The 26,890-nt window shown below is 38.6% G+C and overlaps 1 protein-coding gene across 2 annotated transcripts in view; it reads right to left on the reverse strand.

Moving 5' to 3' along the window:
• The window catches only part of mtus2b (microtubule associated tumor suppressor candidate 2b), a 49,562-nt gene that overhangs the window by 17,762 nt on the left and 4,910 nt on the right, over positions 1 to 26,890 (reverse strand). For both annotated transcript variants that reach the window (XM_082180903.1, XM_082180904.1), the window contains exons 2-5: positions 19,802 to 21,867; positions 18,972 to 19,182; positions 17,585 to 17,788; positions 1,316 to 1,402 (exon numbers count right to left, since the gene is read on the reverse strand). In XM_082180903.1, coding sequence (XP_082037029.1) covers positions 1,316 to 1,402; positions 17,585 to 17,788; positions 18,972 to 19,182; positions 19,802 to 21,691 — 2,392 coding nt within the window. In that variant the 5' untranslated portion in view covers positions 21,692 to 21,867. The remainder of the gene's footprint in view (positions 1 to 1,315; positions 1,403 to 17,584; positions 17,789 to 18,971; positions 19,183 to 19,801; positions 21,868 to 26,890) is intronic.

The raw sequence follows: 26,890 nt of genomic DNA on the forward strand, positions 1-26,890 counted from the left end.
AAAATCCTGAAAAAAAAATAAGCAGCACAACTGTTTCGATATTGATAATAATAAATGTTTCTTGAGCATCAAATCATCATATTAGAATTATTTCATTCTGGAGTAAAATATGTTATTAAATAGTAATAATCTCTCACAATATTACTGGTCTTACTGTATTTTTGGGCAAATATATTCTATATATATATATATATATATATATATATATATATATATATATATTCTATATATATATATATATATATATATATATATATATATATATATATATATATAACAATTTACAATAAAAAAGTAGTTTATATTAAAAGAGCTTATATTTCATGTGTAAATGGTTATTATATCTCATACAGTTTTTATTTAAAAGATCTGAAAAAAATAAATGTTATGTATTTTGACAGTCTTAACATGTATCCAAAGTTTTATTTTCGTACTAAAAACTATGGATTAATATATATATATATACAGAATACCTCTTCTGGGAGGGTTTAATAGTGTATTTTTAAATAAAGCTCATTGCTATTATTGCTTCGTAAGATTTGTTCTCCATTAGAGCGAACGAATCTCCCTCTTTATAAGCCATGAATTGATTTTGTCCATAATTACTTGGTTTGCTCAATTCTCTATAAGAGTGAGAATTTTATTCTGTTATTATTATTCTAATGATGTCTTCAGCTATCGACAGGCTTCTACTTCAGTGACTCTTTAACACATAGAGACGATAGAAATATGTGTTTATTTACTGCAACTTTTATAATAATAATTGGATTTACAGTTCTATACATTTTGATATCTCACATTTCAGTAAAGTGATTAAAAAGTTCAGTTATCCAATCACATCCGAGTTTTTTGTCGTTGAGGTTAGGGTTTGGCTAAATTGGCAAAAAAATTACCCGGCTCAATTGAGCACAAAAGTTTAGAATTATTGCGCATCTTGGTGTTTCCATTCAGTTTTTTGTGTGTGTGTGTGTGTGTGTGATATCCCGAAATGCCCATAAAAATGAGATGGTCCTCACTGCAGAACACGAAATCCAGGCGGAGGAGTTGGATCCAGATCCAACTCCTCCCACCTTACACCTACCCATCTCCACCCCTTAGATCTGGATCCAACTCCGCCCCCTGGATCTCGTGTACTGCAGTGAGGTGCTACTGATGGAAACAGCTTGTGACACACCTCTTCACACAGGGTCATGTGACTGCTGCGTGACACAACATGGGTCAGGTTACATTTGGTGGCAAAAGCATCAGACAAATGAATCTGTGATAACTATAACACATATCACTACGCTCAGGAGCTGGCGGTGGCGCGACTTACCCACGGGTGATGCGCGAGGGGGCGTGTGCAGAGAGCGGCGGCTGGGGGGCGCGGGGTTATGAGTCCTGCATTCATCACTGGGTGGACCTGTGGAGAACCAAAGAAGAAGCTTTGAAGAAAATATCCTTTCATGCACTTACACTACAACTGAACATTTCTATGGTACACTCTTTATTTATTGGCATTGATGGTTTCATGGAGAACCTTTAAAGGCATATTTCACCCAAAAATGACATTGCTGTCATTTATTATTTACCATCATGTCATTCCAAACCTGTAAGAATTCCATCTTTGGAAAACACAAACGAAGATATTTTTGATGAAATCCGAGTGGTTTCTGACCCTACATATGCAGCAACGTCATTGCAACTTCCAAGGCCCAGAAAGGTAGTAGAGACATCGTTAAAATAGTCCATGTGACTCCAGTGGCTCAACTTTAATGTTAAGAAGCGACGAAAACCCCCAAAATAACGACTTTATTCAACAATCTCTTTCTCTGCCTACGCTGTTGACGAAGTGTAAACATTGTGCACAAAAAATATTCTCGTCACTTCATAACATTAAAGGGATACTTCACCTCTGGAAAGATGAATGTGTATTTAAAATAGGTCATTTATGTAGAAGAAATGTGAAATTATTTTTGAATTTGGAGCTTTCTAGACTGAGAAAAGCCAGAAAATGTATTTTTGGCTTATGTGGATGAAAGACAACAACTCCCAGAATGCACTTGCTTCGCTGCCCTAGGAGGCCACTCCCAAGCCACGCCTACCGGTAAGAGAGCGCAGTTGAAAACAACAAGGCTAGGCTACTAGTGAGACTCCATGACGAGTTTGCCCGGGATTTCGAGATCGCCCAAAATGTCCGGGATTCGGCTTTTGCGTTCTACAGTCGCCATTCATTATGTTTACTGTGGCGAGCAGGACGAGGCTGAGGGCCGCGGGAGAACGATGAGAGGCCGGTGGCGTGATTACTGAGACGCACGGGTCTCATATCTCTCACGGAGGAGCGGGAACTTTCTTAGCAATGTTAAAACGCACATCAACCAATCACTTGTTTAGCGTTCATGTAAACACTACATTCAGACTCACCAACCGGAATGAATTCAGTTAGATTGAAACAAAGGTGTGCATGTAAACAATGAATGGCAACTGCAGAAAGCAAAAGCCGAATCCCGGACATTTTGGACGATCTCAACGGCCGGACATGTCCGGGAAAAAGAGGATGGTAACCACTACTACTCAGCTTTCTCCTACTACTCAGCTTTCTCCACAGAAAAAGAGCCTGTTAGCTTAGCTTCCAAAGAAAGATGTCTGACACTGTGTGTACATTCTGTGAGTGAGATCCCACCCTCTATGGGCGGGTTGAAAACATGTGGGATAGCCCCTCCTACTGGCTGTAGTCTTTAGCCTCTGGCCAGAAAATCCTTTTTGCGTCGGAGGATTTTTTCCAGACAAAAAATACATAAATCTCTCGTCTCAGGGGGATATGAGGGTGGAAAGCACGGTAATTCAAAAATACTACAGGTTTTCTACTAATACAAAGCTTAATGCTAAATCCTGAAGTATCCCTTTAAATGAATAAATGTAATGTAGACTTTGCAAACAGAAGCGCAAAATGTCAGGTAAAAATTGATGTTGGAGCCATGGCCTAGTAGTTGGAGTTGTGTTGTGGTGCTCATGCAAGGTCTCATGTTTGAATCCAACCTGCGTTACTTTAATCATTTCCTGTCCTCTAATGTCTATATCGATTATAAAGGCCCAAAATATATAAAAAAAAGGAAACATCAAAAGTTTGGGATTGGAAAAATGTATGTCTCTGATGCTCATCAAAGCTGCATTACATGATAAAAAAAATACAGTAATATTATGAAAATAACTGATACCATAACTGTACCACAGTACTGCCACAAAACGTTTTTAGTCTCTTAACAGCATCCATTATTCATCCAAGAATAAAGACTGCTATCTTTTCCTCACCCTCATATCTTTACTAACCAGAAAGTTCACGCTTTTCTTTCCCACCTAATGAAGTAATATGAGTTCAGGACAACATGAAGATGAGTAAAATATAACAGATTTTAAACATTTTGGGTGAACTATCTCTTTAAACATTTTAGGGCCCTGAGTTGCAAACTCATGCCGGTGTCCAGAGTTATGTGGCGTGTTCTGCTGACACCGCAGACGTGTTGTCTTCACCTTCCTCCTCTCAGATTTATAATGGATTTTTAGCCAGGTCTCAAAAACGCTGACACATCCTCCTTCACACTCACACGCTCTACAACCTGAAAAAGTCACCGCAAAGAGGCTGCAAGGATTAATGATTAATGCGACACTGTTCGAGATCAATAAAGTCGAGTGTTAAGTTTTCAAGGAAGGGTTTAACTATTCATAATACAGTGTTGTTGTTGTGTATGCATGGTCTAATCGTAATATTACTACCTCAAAAATGCAGCATTCATGGTGTATACGATTCAACAGCCAAATATGTCCTTTTGACGCGTGCAAAACCTTGAGATCCTGTATTACAATTAACACATGAGCAACCCAGCTAACAGAACGTTGTGCTAACATTCTTATTACGCTATGAAAACAATATTTCTGAAGGTTCTCTGAATGTTCAAAGCGTCCATTTTTTTATGTTTTAAAACTATTTGTTTCTTACGCAAAAGGGATAAATTATGGGAATTTTACTTTACTTCTTTCAGAACGTTTAGAAAACATTCCAGTAACATTTAAAAATTGTTATGCGAACCTCAAACTAAACCGTTTCAGAAAAAAAAAAGTTGTTTCAGAAATAAATGCACCGATGTGTCGGCCAATAATCGTATCGGCCGATAAAAGCAATTATTTTCACTGTTGGCCATTGTAAGACTGCAGTTGATCAGGGCGAATTATATCATGTCAATGAAAAAGGGGGTGAAAAAATGTGCCACACTGCAATTCTGTGTGACGAAAATGTCTTGTGTTGAATGTAGGGAAAGTTAACGCGACAATACCGCATTTAACAGTTAAAAATATAGTGACGTTAAAAGGATAGTTCACCCAAAAAGGAAAATTCTATCATCATTTACTCACCCTCAAGTTCTTCCAAACCTGTATGAGTTTCTTTCTTCTGCGAAACACAAAAGAAGATATTTTGAAGAATGGTGGTAATTAGACAGTTGACACTTCCATAATATGCCGTCAACTGTTTTATTACCACCATTCTTCAAAATATCTTCTTTTGTGTTTCGCAGAAGAAAGAAACTCATACAGGTTTGGAAGAACTTGAGGATGAGTAAATGGCAGAATTAAAAATTTTGTCTGAACTATCCCTTTAAAGCAAGCTCTATTTGACCCTATGCATCACCCGTAGTTCAAGCCAAACTTGATGTGGTTTTCCCTACACCAAACATTATTTGTAGCTGTGTTGCTTTGTTACTTCTGATAAATTCTGTCCATTTCATCACGAAATTCAAACAATAAATGGCAATTTGAAGCTCTTAAATGTGACTTGACAGCGCAAGTCTTTTCTTTCAATTTAATACAAGATACAGCGTGAAAAAATATGCATGAATATCAGAAGGTATGTTGAAAGATAAAGTACAAAAAACCCAAAAATTATCATAATCGCTCTATCTGTGTTTCAACCGCGGAGAGCATCAATAAAAAAGCTTGTGAACAATATCACTTAATGTTGAATTTACCTTAGGAAAGTTATCCTATGTTCAGTTCAATGTAAGTTTGTTACTTATACAGCTAAAAAAACACTTTCTTTAGAAAGAAGCTTGTTTATTGTTAATGATAGATGTATTTTTGAATAAATCTGTCATGAAGACCAGTGTTTATGAAAACTTCCTTATGTGCAACTGAGTTGTATGCAGCCATTTCAGTTGAATGTCATTATCTGAAAATAAATAGCAGTTGAATATAATAGTTTGGGTTCTGTTGTCAATTTTAACCTGTAATATTATAGTAATGTACCCAGTGAGAGGGTTCCCTGTATAGTTTGCAGCATTAGTTGGAAGAGTTTTAGTTATTTTTTCTCTTAAAATCAACTTATGTGTATCGGCAGATATTTTTAATAATCATGATCGGCTAAAAAATGTAGTATCGTTGCATTCGTTTTAGTGCTAACATTTTGAGAACATTATTAAAGACCAGACAACTTCGATCCAACATTTAATTAATGTTCCTGGAAGAACGTTTGTTCATAACTTTGAGAGAATCTTGCCAGAAGTTCTGGGAATACAATCTGAGTTCCAAGGATAAAAGCGAGAGAGAAAGTGTGTATAAAAAACACATGATGCTGATGCAAAAATGCTAAAGATATGCTGTCACAAGAATGATTGAGTCCATATCAGCAGGAGATGGAAGACGCCGGCTGGCGAATGGCATGAGGTGTTGTCAGAGAACACATGACAGCAGGACGGGTGCATTATTTATGATGAAGCATTAAAGGTTTCACTGTCTGACGCCTTACAAGTACATGTACAGTATATCTGATGCACATTCATTTATGTGACTTGAGATTGTCTTCTTGAATTTCTTCTAGATAAACTTTTAGAATTACAAAATTAATCATGGTAAATTCATCTAACAAGAAAACAACATCAGGAAGCTTTGCATTAATTATAGCAATGCTGAAAATATCTTACATGGGGTGGGGGTCCTCAAATATTGTTTTGGACAAAAGGGGATATTCACCACGGTCAAGATGAGCTATTTAATAAACACGCAAAACAAACTTAAATCGGTGCTAAACAGAGAAAAATGGCTGTAGTGCCAAAGATTCAACACCCATAATGCAGTTTTGATTTTGCTGCCGCCCCTCTAGCAATCCGGATGTCTGTGGGCAGGAAGACAAAAGTGCAGAAGTTCGATCTTACATACACAAGTACTTATTTGGATTACATTTAGATTACATTTAGATTACTTTTGACTTAACTCGTTTATCACATTGATTTGAATAGGATAATACTGTTTTTTAGGAAAAAAAAAATACACACACACACACACACACACACACACACACACACACACACACACACACACACACACACACACACACACACACACACACACACACACACACTAAACATTGCATTACGCCAGGGTTTCCCAGACTGGAGTTTGTGAAGGAACTGCAGAGGGTTGTGAGTTTAATGCTTAAAAGCTAATAATTAAATAAATCATATACAATTTTTAATTAAAATAGATCATTTTAAAATAATAAAAACAAAAATGTGCTTGAAAGACAAAACCCTTCCAAAAGCATAGCAATACATGGTTAAATGACTTACTGAATGATAATTCAAATAATAATTAAGGTGTTCGTCAGGAGTTGATTCGATATGCAATGTTGCAATGTAGAGAAAACACTTTTTAAAAATGAAATGATTTCTATAAATGCAGTGATCAAATGCTGTGTGTCTCAGATTTCAGTGATAGTCACATGACTAGTGGCCGGTCTGTGTGAGCGATTACACCAAAATAGAGGACTTTCTGAATGTATACGCGATATGCTTTTTTCTTTACAAAGGGAAATTTAAAAGAGTAAAAAGAAGTAATAGGGAGAATCAACTGATTCACTGCCATTGTGAAAATAACATGTAATCATGTTATCAATAAAAAAGTAACTGAAGTCTGATTACAAGTATTTTAAAATTTAATATAATCTAAATACAAGTGCATTTTTGGAATCTGATTACATAATCCAGATTACATGTAATAAGTTACTACCCAATACTTGTCAGCAAAAGTCCACCGGATGATGCAAAATGCGTTGGTTTTTTTGGTAGTTTGCATTGTTCAGTTACACTGTAACAATAAAAAGCTGGGTGAAAACATGAACGTATCCTTGAACTACAAATCCTGATGTTAGAAAAAATGTCCACACCTAGAAAAATTATGGAAATTAAAACTTAAAAATTTCTATAGTGAGTTTTCAGTCAAATATGGCATGGAATGGCCTTAATTAAAGTTAGAAATTTTAACAACAACAATAATAATAATCAAGAATTTTAAATAATAATTAAAATATTAATAAATCATTGACAACATATTTTTATTCCCCCCAATCAGGCAAATGGACTCTTATAAATAATGTACGGTATGTGACATGAATAAATCACAAACAACACTTACATGGGTGCAGGTCTTGCTTTTCAGTGTCTCTTTTTAAAACAAAAGTAAAAAGGGGTACAAAATACCCCAGTAATGAAAACATTTTGTGCGACAAATTCGTCCGTCAGTAGAGGAAACGCATCCAAGATCCAGACTTGAGATGGCAAAGAACATCATCCGCTTTCAGAAAGTTAATCTGATTTTAAAACTCCACTGAGTCGCAAAAAAACCTCAGATTTACAGCGAATCCTGAAGATTACGAATTATGCTGCATTATGAAGACTTAACGGGAGGACTTAAAACCCTAAAAGTCATAGCAGCCCGACTCCTCTCTAACGCACTTTCCCAGAGAGGAAACAAGAGTGAAAGTGGGGACACAGGCCTAGATGTGGACACTCGGGAGGGGTCGACAGCTGGCCAATATATTTTATATCCCGAGCACGGCATCGAACAAAAATGCCACATGCACATACAAGTCTCCGGATTTAAATAACAAGCAGACGAGTCTTTGGGTTTTTAAGGGGAGACATAAAATTGGGAAGGGAAGGCGCCACTGTTGACCCCTCAGCTGTCCGAGCCGAGAGACAAATGTGTCCCCACTATAGCATCAGACATGTCAGGACGTCTGCTGATGTCATGACGGGATGCTAAACAAGGGTGTGGTTTCAAAACACACTGTACTTACAGTACAACTCTAAACCCCAGAGAGAGAGAGAGAGAGAGAGAGAGAGAGAGAGAGAGAGAGAGAGAGAGAGAGAGCACATACATGACTCAGCAGTTTAGAAACACTGTTTGCTAGACTCAGCATTTATCTGCAGTCTTCAGGGAATGACTGCAGTGAATACAGGCTATAAATGAATAAGAGGACACTCAAGCCTTTCAGTCGCCATGAAATCCAAATTGATAATGTTTTTTTATGGAGTTATTTATCCGTGCACATCTCTTTTTTTTTATTCATCCTCTTGCAGCTCATCTCTTCTCTTCTCTGATGATGTGTTTACTGGCATGAGGGCGGGGCAACCTGTCACTCACATGAGATCCACCAATAGCGAATCCCAACCATCCAATCAATTCCCTATCGACAATATAAAGTCCCGCCCTACATTTGTTCTTGTTCCAGAAGCCGTTTTACTCGAATATACGTCACAATAGGGAAGAAAAGACTATCGCAACTTCTGTTTCATGACGACTTTAAAGACAAGCCCTTTAATAAGTCCTGCCTCAACTTCCTGTTTGAAAAGGAAATACCAACGAGGACTATAATACCTTGACAAAACCTACTGCCCTGTAAAAATTATATGATCATTAAGTTATGACAACATATGTTTTCACATCACTTTAAGGCCACATCCACACGAAGCCAGAGCTTTCCCTATCCGATATTTTTTTTCCCCGTTCAAAAACAAAATTCCGTAAACACGGCGTCGTCTCAAGAAATATCTGCGTACACATGAAACCACTGAAACCGACTCAAAACGATGTAGTATACATGCCAGACCAGTATGTGGCGCTGTAATTCTGCCACAGACATACACTAAAAACGGAGAAGAAGACTTAAAGCATGCGCATAAACCTTGCGCGCTGTATACAACAATAATATTAGGCACAGTAGCTTCTTTTTTTCTTTTCTTTTTTTTTTTTTTATCAAGAACTTTGTTGAACAATATGAAAAACCATAAATGTAGTTGCTGTGACTTAACGGTGTCTGACTAGTTGACACTTGGTGTGATGACATCATCGTTTCACAAAATGTACGGATTGGCCGTACACACGAAAACGCAAGGGCGGCGTTTTCAGATTTATCCACCTGGGACCCGGTTAAAAAAAATAGCGGTTTCAGTCTCCGAAAACGCCGGATCCGTGTGGACGAAACGCCAATACGATAAAAAATGTATACGTATACAGCGAAACGCGTCTCCGTGTGGACCAGTGATGCGCGGGTCAATGTATAAACAACCCGGACCCGACCGACGTTTTCAACTAACCCGCCCGCAACTCGGACCGCAAAAAAAAAAGAAAGAAAATATTGTACCCGACCCGCTTCCTGACCCGCATTTTTTAAAAGTAGGCTAGTAAATGCATAGCAAGAAATACACATGACAAAGCCAGCACTTTGGTCATTATCTTTCATTATTTCGGCAACTTTGCTCTTTCTGTTTGTGTATTTGCGGAGCTTCCACTCCCCAGTCTTCACCTTTTCTCTTGCCGCCTCCATCTCTACCTGCAGACTGAGCTCGTGCGTCATCTTCGCGCCAGTTATTCAGCCAATAAAGTGTAGGCCTATGTATTTCATAGAAAATTGCATGTGAGCGGAGTGGAGCGGGAGCAAGCGGGCGGATCTTGGACAGAACGCAGAGCGGCATTTTTAAAAGGATGGAGCGTCGCCCTATTTCCCGCTCCAATTTCGCTCCGCGCACACCAAGATTCTGAAGCATGCTCAGTCAAGCCTGACTCAGTCTACTGTTGATGACTGCAAGATGGATTCTATTTTCAGTCAAAACTCGGCTCAATAATGGAGTTCAAAAAGTAGGCTACTTCAAAAAGGAAAATAAGAAGTCATACAGGTGTAAAACTAACTATTATGTGGTAGAAGAAAACGACATCGTTTCAGTCAGTAGGCCTAAAGATTAATTTTGGAATCTAAAAAGACACATCTCTCGAAAACATGCAGTGTGATATGTGAACACGCTGGGAAGAAAGCAAAAGGTTAGCAAATTGAATACGGTAACTTAAAGTGTAGCCTAAATTAAATACAGCGTAAAATGCAAACAATTGATACAAGCCCATTTAAATTTTAATCCTGCGCGCTGCGCACAAGTTCAGTTATAAGAATGTTGTCCTAATAGTTAATTTAGCCTAGGCCTACTTTTAAAACGTTTATGTATATTTATTTTATGTTTTTGTTTATATAAATTTTATTTATATTATTAGGCCCATTTATTCGTTTTATTTTACAGCAGTTTGTGTGTACAATGGATATAAGCCCATTTAAATTTTAATCGTGCGCGTTGCACAAAAGTTAACTTATCAAAATTCTGGCCTAATAGTAAATTTACTTTTAAAAGTTTTATGTAGGCTATATTTTTGTTTATATAATTGTTATTCATATTATTAGGCCCATTTATTCGTTTAATTTTACAGGACTTTGTGTAGGCTATATTCCTTCTTACATAGGCCTAATTTGTCATTTGAAATAAAACATTTCTATTTGAAAAATGTTGTTGTTGCTCATTAGTTCTTTAGGAGGTAAGGCTGTGGTCTAAGCTACAGTGATATAGGCTACATGTAGATTTTTTTCCCCCTTTTTGGAGCGAGCGGGGGGCGATTTGAGTGGAGCGCGGATCAAACTGCGTTGAGCGCTGATCGAGCGATAATGAGCGGAGCGGCCTGATGAGCGGGGGAGCGGAGGGGTGGACAGTTCCGTGAGCGATGAGCGAAGATTCTCACCGCTCCACTCCGCTTATGCTCTCTATACTACTATATAAATTACAAAGGTTTAATTGGCATCTTTATTTCAAACGACCCGACCGACCGCGACCCGAATATCATTAAAAATATTTTTGGATGACTCGTAACCGCGGGTAACCGCGGGTGACCGCAGGCACCCGCTCATTTCGGATCAACCCGCGCATCACTGGTGTGGACGGGCCCTAACTCATCAAAATAAGTTATACAAGATTCAACTCGTTTTTTTGTTGGTTTTTTTTAGGTCAGTTTAATGTAATTTAAGTTGAAATGACTTAGACATCCAAGTTGATTGTACTTAAAAATTTAAGACAGCAACTTTTTTTTTTTTTTACAGTGTGTATACATTAGCATTTGCTCAGCTGGTGCAGGAGTCAGTCAAGTCACATGCCTTGTGTTTTCTGTCAGATGCTAAGAATTAGAACTAGCGATGTCCGATTCATAAAAGTCTGTCCGAGTCAGATTTTGAGCCTCACTCTTAATGCGACACGCAACAATAGCGTCAAAACCAGTGACAGAAATGGCGGATGTTTTCATACATGCAGTATTCAAACGGCATGTCCAAAGATTTCGGCCGTTAGGAACATCACAATATATACCAGTCTCCTCCGTCACTGAGTTCTGCACAAGGGGGAAATCTTTCAGAAAAAAACTGAAGCTTCCCCGGGCGCCGCCATTGATTAGCAGAACATCACCTGCTGTTAGCATTCTATTGACTCCCATTCATTTTGGCGTCACTTTGACAGCGAATAACTTTACATCTGAGGCGTTTAAAGACTCCATTTGTCCATTATTTATTTCTAAAGAAACACGAAAATATAAAAGGCTCCATTACCTTGTACAGTATCTTACGTTATGGCCCCGTATAAGCAGTTTTTGTAAAAATAGGCTAACGATTGCGTCATAACCACGCGACTCTCTGTCGCACAATAGATAAATTACCGTATGGACAGCTTGTGAGCAATCGGGGGGACGTGGAGGCAAAGTGACAAAATAATTAATCAGAATACTTAGCAAAAGTTACTCCTGCTCCTAGCTCATGGACACCTCCTACTTACACTCTCCGTCTCTGCAAGTTTCGGAAGGGAATGATTCAGATTTCTCTAGGTACAGCTACTAGAAGACAGACGGGTTGCTCACGTCACATCTACGTCGTCAAGCTCAGTTTGAGTCTGCGCAGTACGCTCGACCATCAGGAAGTGAGAGCTTCTAATTGACTTCACTTTTCTCCGTTGAATCCGCTGTGTCCATTTCTTTTATATGGTTCTGCACCACGACTCGACATGGCGCTTATTTGGAGCATGAGATGATGCGTCTCCATTTTTCCTGCATCCGTTTTGAAAGCCTCATTACATACTTGGGTACACCTATGTCATTAAGCAACCCATGCAGATAGGTTGGTTATGTCTGGACTGACAAATCTTCTTTGATCACTTGCAATTAACAGTGTGGACAGTCTGCCTGAACATAACCATAGAAACAAACAAAACAAAGCCACGTATCCACACAAAACATGAGTCAATGAGAGCTCTCACACAAAACAAGACGAAAGCAGACGGCCGATGGAAAAGATGAGCCGCTTGCTACACAGAACAAGACATGAAAGCAGTGGAAGATGATAAGACCGCGAGCTACATAAAACTCAAGAACGCCTGGCCAATAAACACATTGACCATGCACTCTAAAAAACACACAAGACAAGAGCGCATGGCAAGTGAATGAACACTCAACCTGTGCGCTCACAACCAGAGACAAATCATGGAGCATGAATGTCCAAACCCTGAAACCAAACTAGACAGAAGTGCCGGGATCCAAACATTACGCTCCGAACATCCAACGAATCATGCGGAGGAAGGAGCGTATCGCCCGAGCGAACTCACACAAACACAAGACAGAAGGAGTGTCAGGGCTCTGTCGCCACACCAGGAATAAACCAGAACCCTAACAAATATGACAGGATCAAGTATTACAGACAGCTAACCTAATGGGATAATCTATGTGAACATTTTTCAAGAAAAAAGACAATTGCTGCAAATTCTTCATCTTAGGGCCTTTAAATAGAATTTTATAATAAACAACAATTTTTTAAATCAACTATCCTGATGTAGTCACTAGTCAAAACCTTGCTTGTGGAGGGGAAAAAAATTACAATAAAAAAAATTTATATTATAATTGAATGCACAAGTTATGATTTGAAAAGTCTGGTAGTTTCCAGAAAAATGTGGAGAAAATGACTGGAAAACGGCGGCTTGCGTGACAATTAAGGAGGCAGCACATGATGCTTTGAAGTTTGCAAGCTTATGCTCAAGGCATGAAACAACCTTCACACACTATTTTTATATTAATGCAGATTTACCAAGAAGGAATCAGTTACTTGGGAAGAAGGAAGTAGACTTAGATATTTCATTCTTCATGATATATCTGAGTCACATTGTTCTGAAAGATAGACTGACAACATTAAAACATATTGACTCATCATATAGTGGTCAAATGTGTCATTTCTTTTTTTTAGATTTGAGAGGTCATGCATGGATAAACAATTGTATTTCTATGTCTGTTTCTCTAGAATTCTTTTTGTCGACTGACACGTCTCTTTTGACCACTAGAACGTTTTTTTTTGTCCGACCCATGACTCTCATCTCACTCTCTCGCTCCTCTTGCAATCCTCCTGTAAGAGCTCTTCTCATTTCTGTCACATAACATCCGAGAACATCGCTCTGGCACACTGTATGAATGAACAAAACCATTCAAATCTCACCTAAATTACTCGAGAATGGGGATGTTTGTTTACATGTGTAGTGAATCTGATCTAAATACATGATTACAATGCCGGTTCCAGGGGGTTTAAACCTATACAACAAATTTATTTATATTAAGAATATTGCAGTTGCCATTATCTTAACTAATAACTGCCAAAAGATGAAATATAAAATAAAATCATGTTTTTTTATTTTAAGGTGTCATAGTTACATACTAGTAATAACAGTAAATGATGCATTAATAACAAGTAACTGACCCTAAACCAAATCCAAACCATAACCTTATAGTAAGTACATGTAGTTAATTAATATTACGCAGTGCTTATTTGTGTAATTACACAGTACCAACATCACCCTTAAATGAAATGTAAGCAAAATAACTAATGATAGCATTTCTACGAGGAGCAGAGTTTGTGCAGCGGTGCTCTGTCTCACTTCTCTTCCTCACAACAATAAAACACTGATTATATTTATCCCTTCACATTCCTCAGCCCACCACAGCACACAAAACAATATCAAAGGTAAACACAATTCTAAAACAACACGCGCTGTTCTCTATATTTCTCCAATGCGCTGAGCACTCCAAGTAATAGAACGACCTTTATCACATTTTCACATTCACTCTTATGTCTTATGACAGGTGGTCTTCTTAACAACAAAATGACAATACTTTATGGTAAAATTACATTTGAGGGTCTTCAATCATAGATCATATTTCAGAATGACTAGACTTCCATGCTAAGTAAATTCCAGTTTAAATTGCCCCTATTATGCTACTTTAAAGGCTCTTCATTTTGTTTTGGAGTCTCCTATAATAGATTTACATGCATCCAAGGTCAAAAACACTCATTTTCTCATCACCTCTTTTCTCACAGTGTCTGAAACTGTTCGATAAAGATTCAGTCTCTCTAAACTACTCTGTTCCGAGAGCCTACTCTGCTCTGATTGGTCAGATGACCCAGTCTGTTGTGATCGGTCTACTCTTCGCTGATTGGTGAGATGGCCCAGTCTGTTGTTATTGCTCTACTCTGCTCTGATTGGTCAGATGGCCTAGTCTGATGTAATTGGTCTCTGCTCTGATTTGGTCAAATGGCCCAGTCTGTTGTGATTGGTCTACTCTGCTCTGATTGGTCAGATGACCCAGTCTGTCGTGATTGGTCTACTCTGCTCTGATTGGTCAGATGACCCAGTCTGTTCTGATTGGTCTACTCTGTTCTAAATGGTCAGATGACCCAGTCTGTTGTGATTGGTCTACTCTGCTCTGATTGGTCAGATGACCCAGTCTGTTATGATTGGTCTACTCTGCTCTGAATGGTCAGATGACCCAGTCTGTTGTGATTGGCCTACTCTGCTCTGATTGGTCAGATGACCTAGTCTGTTATGATTGGTATACTCTGCTCTGATTGGTTAGATGGCCCAGTCTGTTGTTATTGCTCTACTCTGCTCTGATTGGTCAGATGGCCCAGTCTGTTGTGATTGGTCTACTCAGCTCTGATTGGTCAGATGACCCAGTTTGTTCTGATTGGTCTACTCTGCTCTGATTGGTCAGATGACCCAGTCTATCGTGATTGGTCTACTCTGCTCTGATTGGTCAGATGACCTAGTCTGTTCTGATTGGTCTACTCTGCTCTAAATGGTCAGATGACCCAGTCTGTTGTGATTGGTCTACTCTGCTCTGATTGGTCAGATGACCCAGTCTGTTCTGATCGGTCTACTCTGCTCTGATTGGTCAGATGACCCAGTCTGTTCTGATTGGTCTACTCTGCTCTGATTGGTCAGATGACCCAGTCTGTTGTGATTGGTCTACTCATCTCTGATTGGTCAGATGACCCAGTCTGTTGTGATTGGTTTACTCTGCTCTGATTGGTTAGATGACCCAGTCTGTTCTGATTGGTCTACTCTGCTCTAAATGGTCAGATGACTCAGTCTGTTGTGATTGGTCTACTCTGTTCTGATTGGTCAGATGACTCAGTCTGTTGTGATTGGTCTACTCTGCTCTGATTGGTCAGGTGGCCCATTCTGTCGTGATTGGTCTACTCTGCTCTGATCGGTCAGATGGCCCAGTCTGTCATGATTGGTCGACCGCTTACATTGTGTCAGAAACCAAACTGCCCTTTATCATATCTGAATTTCAGCTCCAGATCTTCCTCAGCACTTGTACACACAGTGATTGAACAGTAACGATGATGTCGGTTTTACCATATCAATTAGAACCCGAGTCCTCATACTTTTGATGTGCTGAAAAGTGGATTTGCTTTCGCAGAGCATAAAACAGTGTCTTCTCAACATGTGTATAACACAAACCAAACTCTTCCAGGCCTCAGCTACAACTACAGTATTTTTCAGGGTCAAAGTAGACATTCTTCACAGGCAGCCAATGAAGATCATAGGCTGGCATTATGCAAATTTGTTACAAACCTAGGTAGGTTTGAGCAGTAATTAAAGCTACAGTCCGCAGTCTCTCCTCTGTCGCCATCTCTGTTCGAAATCTGCAATTGCAGTTATTCGCGGAATTATCAACTTTACGTGCGTTGTGCCTCAGCATGGCACAGCGCGGATGAATCCAATGTTCACAGCAGGAGAATGTGCAGCTGTCAGTCACCGAGCCGGTGTGGATACTGGCATTCGCAATCACAGATTCTACTTTTTGGAAGTATGACCAACATAAGAATTTTCACCGGAAAATGTCGTCTGAACAAGTAAGTAACATCCACTTTTGCGCTGACCAACTAATGTTAAGGGGGAAAAAGCATTGCAGTAAATCGCACTGATTAAATCTAACGCTCGCTTATCATATCACGTCAAACTGTGCAAATTATACTTTGTTCTCAAATTGTTAATGTTAACAACATCAGTATTGTGTGACTACATGTAATGCCCTTCCGATATGTATCCTTGTTTTCGCATGGGCCGATTGCAGTCTTTTTTTCTCTGAAGTCTTTCGCGTTTTACAACGGGTGAATCTCTAGTTGTCACTGGTGATTGTCGTTTGAACCTTTCTGGATCCGCCATCAAATTGATAAGTTTAATTATATCAAGTGCTGTGAGAAAAGGCTATAAATCCCCACCTCCAAAATCCTCACACTCATAGCCTACTAGCCGAGACTCCCTCTTTATGTGTACATATGTGACGTAATGACGCAAAGACATGCTCGAATTTTCCCGCGGAAATCCACCAGTACCACTGGAATTAAATACATTATTACAAGCTTACCATTTTGAATCGAGCTAAAGCAAGCAGATAGTTTTGAACACTGGCTGGATATGTACAGTACTTACTCAAACATTTATTTTGGATAATTTTTAAGCAAAAAAAGCTACGGACTGCAGCTTTAAGACTGAAATAACTGACAACTCGCTTCAGGTTTAAAATGGGTTCTTTCTTTTGATAGACAATAACTCCATTTGTTGAGCACTTTGATCTTTAAAACTTTGCAGACCATTTGCATTAACAAACAGGTTAATGAAACATAGAAAGGTATTACGAGAAAGAGGATGGGGCACTTTAAAAGACTGGGAAACACTGCTCTATACATTAAGCTCGGAGATGCATCATCTTGCATACAGTGCAACAAGCAGAGTGTTGAAGCCATCGATTGTACTTTGTATCTGTGAGTAAGAAGGCTTATGACAGGAAGAGTTGGATAATCCACAAGGCCTATACTAATCCTAACACAATACCAGTACTAGAGCATGTGGTCTAAGAATGGGCTGCTGTAGCATTTCCTTACACTTGAGAATTTAGACTGACACTCTAAACAATCACCACTACTAGACACCATTAACAAGAGCTTGAAGGTATACCTCTACCTCTATATAAACAAACGCAACTAGCAGCAGCTAAGAAATCTGTTAAAACCAGAACAGTCAGACATATGCATACTCCAGAGTGGGAAGTGTGTAAACAGCAGGTTTATGACAAGAAGAGATGTAAAACTCACGGCTGGATCGGCAGGGGTCGCTGTGCGTGCTGTCATTTGATTGGTTGCTGGACACAGAAGACACGCTAGCACTGCGGACGAAGCCAAAGGCGGCCAGTCGAGCAGGAGGAAGATGGGAGAAGCCGGGAGGACGCAGTCCAGATTGACCCGGTTTGGGGAGCATAAATTTGGGGGCCACACCCAACGCTAGTCTTTTCTGATCCACTGTAAAAGCAGTTGACAAACATTAGTTCCTTTAGATTTGTTCCTTCAAACAAATATCACTAGTTCATTAATATATAACTTGGCTCGGTATCCCCGTCTACAATCTATAATAGTAAAAATGAAAACAATCTTGACCTAATTTGTTTAAATCATCATTTCAATGCGATTAAATACCAGTGAAGGAGGGAAGATTGTATACAAATGTCACTAGTCCTCACAATGTCTTTAAAAAAATACTTTTTTTATACATTTTTGGACTTTCTGGCACTTGACAGTGTGAATCTTTGTAGCAGCTTGGCCATTCTGCAAAACATATTTTTTTGAGTTGCACAGAGAAAATATTCAAATTAAATACAAGTAAGAAATGGCGGACTTGGTAAAACAAACATATAGGTAAATGCTTAAATGTCATCTAGAGAGGTATAGGCTTTCTAATGCTTTAGAAAACACCACTAAAGATCCCCATGTTTACTAAGAATTAATAAAAGACCTGTTGTTATGGATTGATGAATGAAGTTTGTATGGGAACAGCTCAACAATAATATAACCCAAAAAAAGTTTTTAAGGGTGACGAAATTTTCATTTGACAAATCCGATGATTTTAGTCATCCTTTTTACTTTCAGAATGGCTGATTTATGAATTTCCTTGATTTCCAGGAAAAAAAAATATATTCAGCTGACTGGCAAAAATCCAGTTCCTTGATTTACTTTCAGAAGACTAAGGAGTAACTAAATTTAAGATCCCGTTTAAAAGAGCCAACTACTGTATAAAAGTGAGATAGTCAAATTCCGAAAGGTTTTCCCAAAGTCACAGTTTTCAATCTCCTAAGAGATATTTGAAGATACAACAAAAATAAGTGTATGACAAGGTATCTCAGCAGTCCTTGCTGTCATGAATTTTACATTTCAAAGAGAAATGGTAACGCCTATAAGAATCAATAACTGCACTTCGCAACCTCAGCTGAAGGAATTTCTGTGTGTGGGCATTGTGATAAGAAATAAGTCTGATTCTGTGTACTGGCAGCATAGAACTGTGAAGTTAGTCATTTATATTCCTGTCTAGCTTTATGAGCTATATTTTAAGCAAATGTCTAATACAAATGAATACTGTTTAATTAAACATATCACATTCTGAACAACGTCAACTAGGGACATAACTTTGAGGGTTTTAGTGCCTACTGACCTATGGGTTCTTGGTGACTACTTGAGGCATGAACAGCTGGAGCGGTATAACTGAGGGGTGATGCCGATCTTTGACCTGGTAACACAGTCCTGTTCTTAGTAGCAGGCTGTCTGGTGACAGCTCCAAGACCAAGCTGAGGCCTTAAGGCTCTGGGAAAGCGGAAAACGGAAGCAGCGGCATCATGGGTATTTAGCTGAACCGCTCTACCAACCTGGAACAGTAAGAAGTATATTTTGATGTCTTTGTTATCACAAACTTAATGAAGCATTTAAAAGTATCAATTAATTATGCTTACTGCTCATGCTTTCACAAGCACAACGTATTTATCTAGAGTTTAGTAATGCTGTGTTAGCATCTAAAGCCTCGATCAGACTCAGTCCAAACCGATTTTTGTGCATATCCGATTGGAATCCAATAATATTTAGCAAGTGTGAACAGCAAAAAAATGACGCTGCATAAACAAGGTTGTGTTGTTGCAAAGTGCCAGTCGAGCAGAAAATTACAATATAATGGAGACATGTTGAGATTTGATACCGGCTGAGACGACAGCTTTGAATAAAGCCACACATACCATCCTCCTATGTTTATGACTACACATTGTCATGTTGTAAATAAGACAAAATTTGTATTGCCTACTAACGCAACACCATTGGAATAGAAACCAATGTAGATGTTCCAGAAAACGAGGGAATGGCACGGGACACACAAATCAGATCCGAACAGTTGCGATACCCAGTGTGGACAGTCAATAATTTAAATCAGATTCTAATCAGATACAGAAATAATCAGATTTGGACTGACAGTGTGAACCATAGACTGAGAAATCCCACCTCATGCAAGTATTGATCTGGCAGCTCTCCATGGAAACTCTCCGATTTGCCCACCAGTTTATGGGGGACAGTGTGGCTAGGTGGCCTGATCCCAGACGGCATCAGTCCTGGAGGGGAGTAGTATCCTGACCTCTGTACCTCCTGGCGATACTTGTCATAAACGATATTAGAGGAGCTGAGCACTGACGAACCTCTGAACCCCTCGGATTTGGGCTCTTTTGAGGTTGGTGAGCTACTGTATGGTGTAAGTCTCGGCGGTAGTGTCGATACTTCATAGGGACCTTCAGACATTGGTTTTGCTTGAGGGCTCTTGCGGACATAGGTTATGATTTTTGGCCGAACAATTTTGGGCTTCAGAGGTGGAGAAGACTTATTAGATTCAGACTCTGCTCTAGTGGGTTGTTGAGGAACGACCGGTTTTTGGAGACTGCAACTACTACTGAGAAGGCTTTTACTTGGTTGCCTCAAACCAGTATTTGCCCTCTGTAAGGTTTCACTCCGCTCCTGACTCGCTTCTCTTGTGCTAGTATATTTGGCTGGTGACGAAGGTGGCTGTTTCCGAGGTGAACAGGTGGTTTTAGGGGATGGAGGAGTCTTAGAGTGAGATGGGCTACCCCAAGGTTTTCGCCTTTCCAAACTCGATGAACTAGATCTTTGGGTCTTTTCAAAAGATGGTTGCTTCTTGTACGGTTGGGGTTCAGAACAATCAGAGTGGGCGGGTGCACCCTTTGAGGTTAGTTTCGAGGTTTTAAGAGCAATTTCAGGAGATTCCTCATTCTGGGTTTTGAGTTTATTCTTTATATCACCAGTGGAATCATGGGAGGACCTTCTGTTTTGTGAAGTAGACTGAATATTGTCTGAGACAAGAGGTTGGCAAGATTTCTTATCTGTTTTCAAATTTAGAGCCTTTTCGTCTTTTGCATGGTATCCCTTTACATGACCTCCAGATTCTCTGAGATCGTCCTGATTGGCACTTCCTGATTCATTATGGACCTTTGTGATCCTTGCAATGCTACATTCACTCGTGCCATTTGTCAGTTGCCCTGAGCTCTCAGATTTCACAAAGTCTGTAGCTAGTTGGTTTTCTTGTGCTTCTAAATGAGGTTCTTCAGGCAAGGCGGTAGAGTTAAGATTAAGATTGACACTGCCGATGTGCGTTGTACTTTTTCCTGCTTGATGATGCATGCCCTCAGTATGTAGGGAGCTCCGGGTTTTATCTGAAATTGTCAAACAGTACTGTGAGGCAAGGGAAAGGTCCTCAGAGAGAGTTCGGTATGGCTCTGAGGGAGCATGCCACGAATCAGAGCTGTGGGTTCGACCGGCGTTATCCAGAGCACTAGCAAGACTTCCTCCAAGACTAGACATTGTGGAGAGGCAAGAAACAAAAACATCATTTTCAGAGCTAAAGTCAGTCCTGGCTATGATGGTCACCATTTCTTTGCTAGAGGACTGAGGAAAAACAGTAGACTCTTGCTCTTTTAAAGTAAACTGGGAAAACCTTTTGTTATCCTTCAGAGATTTTGCTTCGGTATTTGTCATCTCGGTGGATAGAACCCCTTTCATGTAACCTTTAGGAACATTGTTCTTTTCCTCATCCTCTATTTCCTGACTTTCCAGCATCTCAAACTCAGCCAGCTCCGGGTCATCACACGGGGAATCTGTGGCCTGAATAGTCATCTTCACCTGTTTCTCAGTGTGAGATACCACAGAGGACAAGGCATCAATTGGCTCCAGAGTTGTTTCTCCATCTCCCTTTTGGATTTTATTAGCATTGGCATCTCCATCCAGCGAATCCTCAGCATCCCTGTTGTTGTTGTTGTTCCTGATTTCCTTACAGCCATCTTCACTGCTGGTCCCGAAGGGTCTGTTTTGTTCATCATTCACACTCATGTTTCCTGAAGGCTCATATGAGTTCTCAAGCTTTCAAGTAGAGTCTTGTTGATCCTCCCTTGAGGTCTGGAGCTCTCTCCGCTTTCAAACTTAAAGCTAAAGTAAGTATTGGCATCTTTCACACTGTTGTTTGAGATACTAGTTTTGAGTAGATGACATCAGGGCTTGTCTTCAACCTGTCAAGGGGGGTAAATAACAGATTTATAAATGTCTTGACATAAAACTTGCAACAGAACTACAAATTAAAAAAAAATAAAAAAAATCTGTATGCTGATGTTCAATATCATTTCTTTTTTAACTATTTCCCTGCCAGTATTTACATTTTTTTTTTAAGTTGGCAGCCACTGCCACCATTTTTGATTATTTTCACAAAATGTTATGGCCTCCTGAATATCTGAAGAAAGAACAGAACAGAGCCTCTGCATTTAAACACAAAAACTGTTTTATTCTAGTTTAATGTGGGTAAGTTTCATTAAAAAAAAGCAACATTTTGACCCAAAAGTTGAGAATATAGCATTTTTGTCAAAGACTACATCCGGATTGGATTCAGAACGATGATAAAAACATAGATGGCATAGGTCGAGTGCATCAACACACCTAATGCTTGCACAGTCCTATACCTCGTCCTGGGTCAACATTTTATTCAGTAACATTAGGCAATTTAGATTTATATGCTGTTTAATGTTGATTATCACGTTATTTTACATATGCATGCATGCTTACATATGCTATCGCTTGTTTCTGCTTCTTCACATGTGTTTTGATCAGAAGATACTCTTTCAGAATGTGTTTCACCGGAAACCCGGAAATTTCCGTCAATGGCGAGGAAGCGTTGTCTCACAAATTACGGAAATTTCCGTCAATGGTGGGAAAAGAGTTAAAGCCATAAACAGATTTATTAGTAGTATGTTAAGAATTATGAGCCACAAAGCCTCTCTTTGTGCAGAAACGCTTTATGTTTCCAATAAAATGAAATTATATTATAATTATGGTCAATTTATAATCTGCACACTCGAAAATTGTTGTGGTGTACTTTAATTTATTGTCAACGTACACTTGCATTTTATTGCTTTTTTTGCATTGTGTTTTAAAAATGACCTAAACAAACACAATTCTCAACAGTCTATTATTTTTCAGAGATGAAGGCTAAAAATGTTTGCTCCAAAACATTGTTCCTTTGTCCGTTCCTTGGTAAAAACATGATCAAACACTGGCATCTTCTCAGATCAGCTGACAATGTAAAGGATCAGCGCTGTATTAAAAGTACAAAGCGCACTGCATATTGTTTTATTAAAAGGATTTTTAAGGTGAGAAGACTCCCTAGCAAAACACATCACCTAATGCTTCGGTCAAATGGGATTAAGTGTAATATTTTATCCAGACCATGAAATTCTTTCATACAGAATGATGAACATGCTGATAATTCTCCACGCCGAGAAAACACGGTCACGCTCAGTTCTCCCTAGCAACAAGAACAGAACTTCAACCGTAGGAGGTCATTCCCTGAGGTAACGGCAGACAAATGTTCTCAACGGGAACTTCTCCAGGAAAACAGTAACTGATTTTGTAAAGGATAAATAATAGATGAAAGCATCTAAATTAGCTAATGATGTATCTTAACAGATGCAATGCTGAAGGACGACTATGGCTAATTACCATTATATCATAAATTGTAAATTTGACACTACTACAAATTATATTTATAAATATATTACCCAAACATTAATCACAGTGAATGCTGCTTTTATAAAGAAATAACAGAAAACAATCTGTCACCTATTATAAAGACAGTCTGCTTGGTTTGGTGCTGTCAAACCTACAGTAATATAAGAGAATAAAACATAACAAAATATATTTTGTGCATTTCTCTTTCTTGGCATGGTCCACTTTCTTGACCCACTTTGTGCATCTGCCGATTTTGTGCATCTGCACTCAATCATTACGGTTTACTTACTGTCATAATGATGTCTTATCATCTTTCTATGCTTTAAAAAATAACTGCAGATGAATAAATAACAGATGAAATGGTAGCTTTCCACATAATGGTATATTTCATAGTGACAATTTCCAGGACTAAAGCCCTATACAAACCCTTATGGCTTCTGTGCTGTTTTTAAACAAATTTTCTGTTGTTGTTTTTAAGGAAAGTCTCCCTTTCGGTCCTTTTTGACTCTCAGTTTGACTTTCATTTAATAAGCAAACCATGTAATTAACGCAACGTTATAAATGTTTCTGTCAGTAAAGTAAAGGACCTCCATTCCCCAATGAGCAACGGTTTAGTGACATGCTCATGCTAAATGTTACAGAATATTTTAAACAGCGACTGTCGAGCTGTCAGAGACAATGACTAAGTGTCACACACTGATCGTCTCTGCATGAGTGTTTGTCAGTCGCATGTGACGAGTCACATCATCGTCAGGTCTGCAGGTCACAGAAACGCAGCAGTGTATGACAGCATGAAGAGATTTAGAATATGTATCAAGAGAAACCCTGCAACCTATCACCACAACCATTTAGAGTCAGGAGCTCAATTATTTACAAGAGGAAGGCAGACAGAAATAGAGAATGGAAACAACTAGTGTCGGGGAAGTTACTTTGAAAATGCCACATTTATCTGGTGCACAGAAACCGAGAATCTCCCAATTAGGCTGACGGCATTAAACTGAACTGAACCCCTCTACCTTCCCCAGCTCCACCTGCCTAGATATGCAACAGGATTTATGTATGTCTATTCTTCCAGCAGCTGCATATATTACATGCTCACAGCGGCATGTCTATGTATCTATTAGCAGTAGCAAGTCCATACTTGCTCTACAGCAGCAGCAATAACCAAGAGCAGAGAGCAGATCTAGTCCACCAAGACCAAACGCATTAACACTGTCATGTTCAATAACATGCCAATACTATTCCGAGAGTTGTCATGATTAACATATATTATTACTGATTTGTAAATACAACATAAATGCTGCACATGATCACTTAATTATGCAACTTAAACCAAACTATTAACAAATATTTAACTTCCCAATGCCCAACTCCACACACCCACACTTAAACACTCTTTCATACCAAAACACACACACACCAAACCTTCTACTTGACCTACTTTCACAGAAAGGCCTCAGAAGTCCTCAAGTTAAAATGTTCAAAGACCTCACAGCCCAACACTAGCGAGAAATTTGAGCTTTTAAGTACAGATAGATATGAGTTTTGGATATAAACTGTGTTTATTATAGAGAGTACAGAGTGTAGAGTTTTGATGCACAATATATTTAACTTCTCTTTTTTAAAGCATTTTAAATCTACGACCAAAATCAAGGTATACATATTAATGAATGGTTAATGAAAACTTTATGCTGATACCTACTGGCATGGATGGAGCAGGGTTATTATCGTTAACTAAAACCATTAAAAAAAAAGTAAAACATTTTTTATTATAAAATAAAAAACAATACCTGAAATACAATAAATATATTGTCAATTTGACAATGCAATTTGGCATGGCACCATTTCTCATTATTTAAATTTAAGTACTAAAATAACTAACACTAAATAAAATTTCAATAAAATCTATAACTTAAAAAATATAAAAAATATATAGCCTAGACATAAAAAAACGAATAAAACCGGCAAAAACACAACAAAATGACTAAAGCTTTAACCAAAATTGTGCTGAAAAAATATTATAAAAAAGAAATCCAATTCAAAATATTAACAAAAACTATAATAGTATTTCAATGACAGTAAAATAACACTGGGATCAAGCAACGTATGTGAGATGGAATGGCTTAAATATATGAACCACAAGCCATTTTATATATTTTTTACTCAGAAAGTTGCCAAAAAGGTCTAGATCCATATTAAAGTGTGACAGGCAATTTAGTTGTAGTTACATCAGTGAATAAATGAAACTATACTGACTGGTGGAAGAGGTTTCCTCCTGGCTGATAGATGTCGAGCTGACAGAGAACAGATGAGAGGACACAGCGATGGCTTTGTTTCCACTATGTTCAAGTGAGCATGCATGATGAATTCCTGCTCAGCCCTTCTCTGTGGCGGATTGTGATTTATTACCGCAAACCAATCTCACTACTGTAGAACAACACAGTACAACAAAAAAGAGGCCACACAGAATGCGTTAATGCATTTTTAACTGTAAGTGTAACCAGATTGATGTATTTGAACATGCCGTTGTGTCTTGCTATCTCGCAGCTTAAGCGCCGCACTTGTACGGGTGGAGGATCGACTCCATCTATGTTTATGAATCCGATATGGACAGTTTTTGACAAAAACATGATTTTCTCAGCTTTTTATTCAAAATGTTGCTTTTTTATGAGACTTATCCACATTTAAGTGTTAATTAAAAGAAGAATGCAAAAATCAAGAATATTGTTTTCAAAGCAGAGTCTCTGTTTTTACTTTTGATACATTGATTGTTCAGATATTAATAAAACAACATATTCTGGGGGCCATGACATTTTTGTGAAAATTATCAAACACACTGGCAACTTTTTTTTTTTTTTTATGCTGGCGGAGAAAGAGTTAAAAACAGCTCAAGTCTGTCAAAAGATTCAGCAAACAGCTAAATAATGTAATATGTGTGATGTTAACGAATGTCATCAAATTCGAATATGAATGTGCTGAAGTGCAAGTATCTGAGTTTCCACACGTTCACACATAAAACAGTGATGTCAGCAAAATGCTAAAACAGTAAATGGAACTTACTTAGTATTTTGTGTGCAATCACTCGTGTAAATGAGCTTTTAATGACAGCAGCCTTTTTAAATAATAGGCAAAATTGACATTTACTGTAGATGTTCTCTTCAGACCAGTGATGTTTGACAGAGGCCTATAGACAGATATTGAAACACATGAATCTTCCTAAGAGTTCAGGCACACCACACACACACACACACACACACACACACACACACACACACACACACAATCCCACACGCAGTTTCTGCAGCACGAGCCCTGCAGTGATTCTGCCAGAAACACACACACGCTCTTCTCATGATACACTGATGCCTCAGTATTTCAACATAATGCACTGATCACCATCAGCGACGTCAACTAAAACGAATATCTATCTATCTATCTGTCTGTCTGTCTGTCTGTCTGTCTATCTATCTATCTATCTATCTATCTATCTATCTATCTGTCTATCTGTCTGTCTGTCTGTCTGTCTGTCTGTCT

Source organism: Leuciscus leuciscus (assembly GCF_965113295.1).
Source record: "Leuciscus leuciscus genome assembly, chromosome: 9".
In the NCBI taxonomy this organism is placed as follows: Eukaryota; Metazoa; Chordata; class Actinopteri; order Cypriniformes; family Leuciscidae; genus Leuciscus; species Leuciscus leuciscus.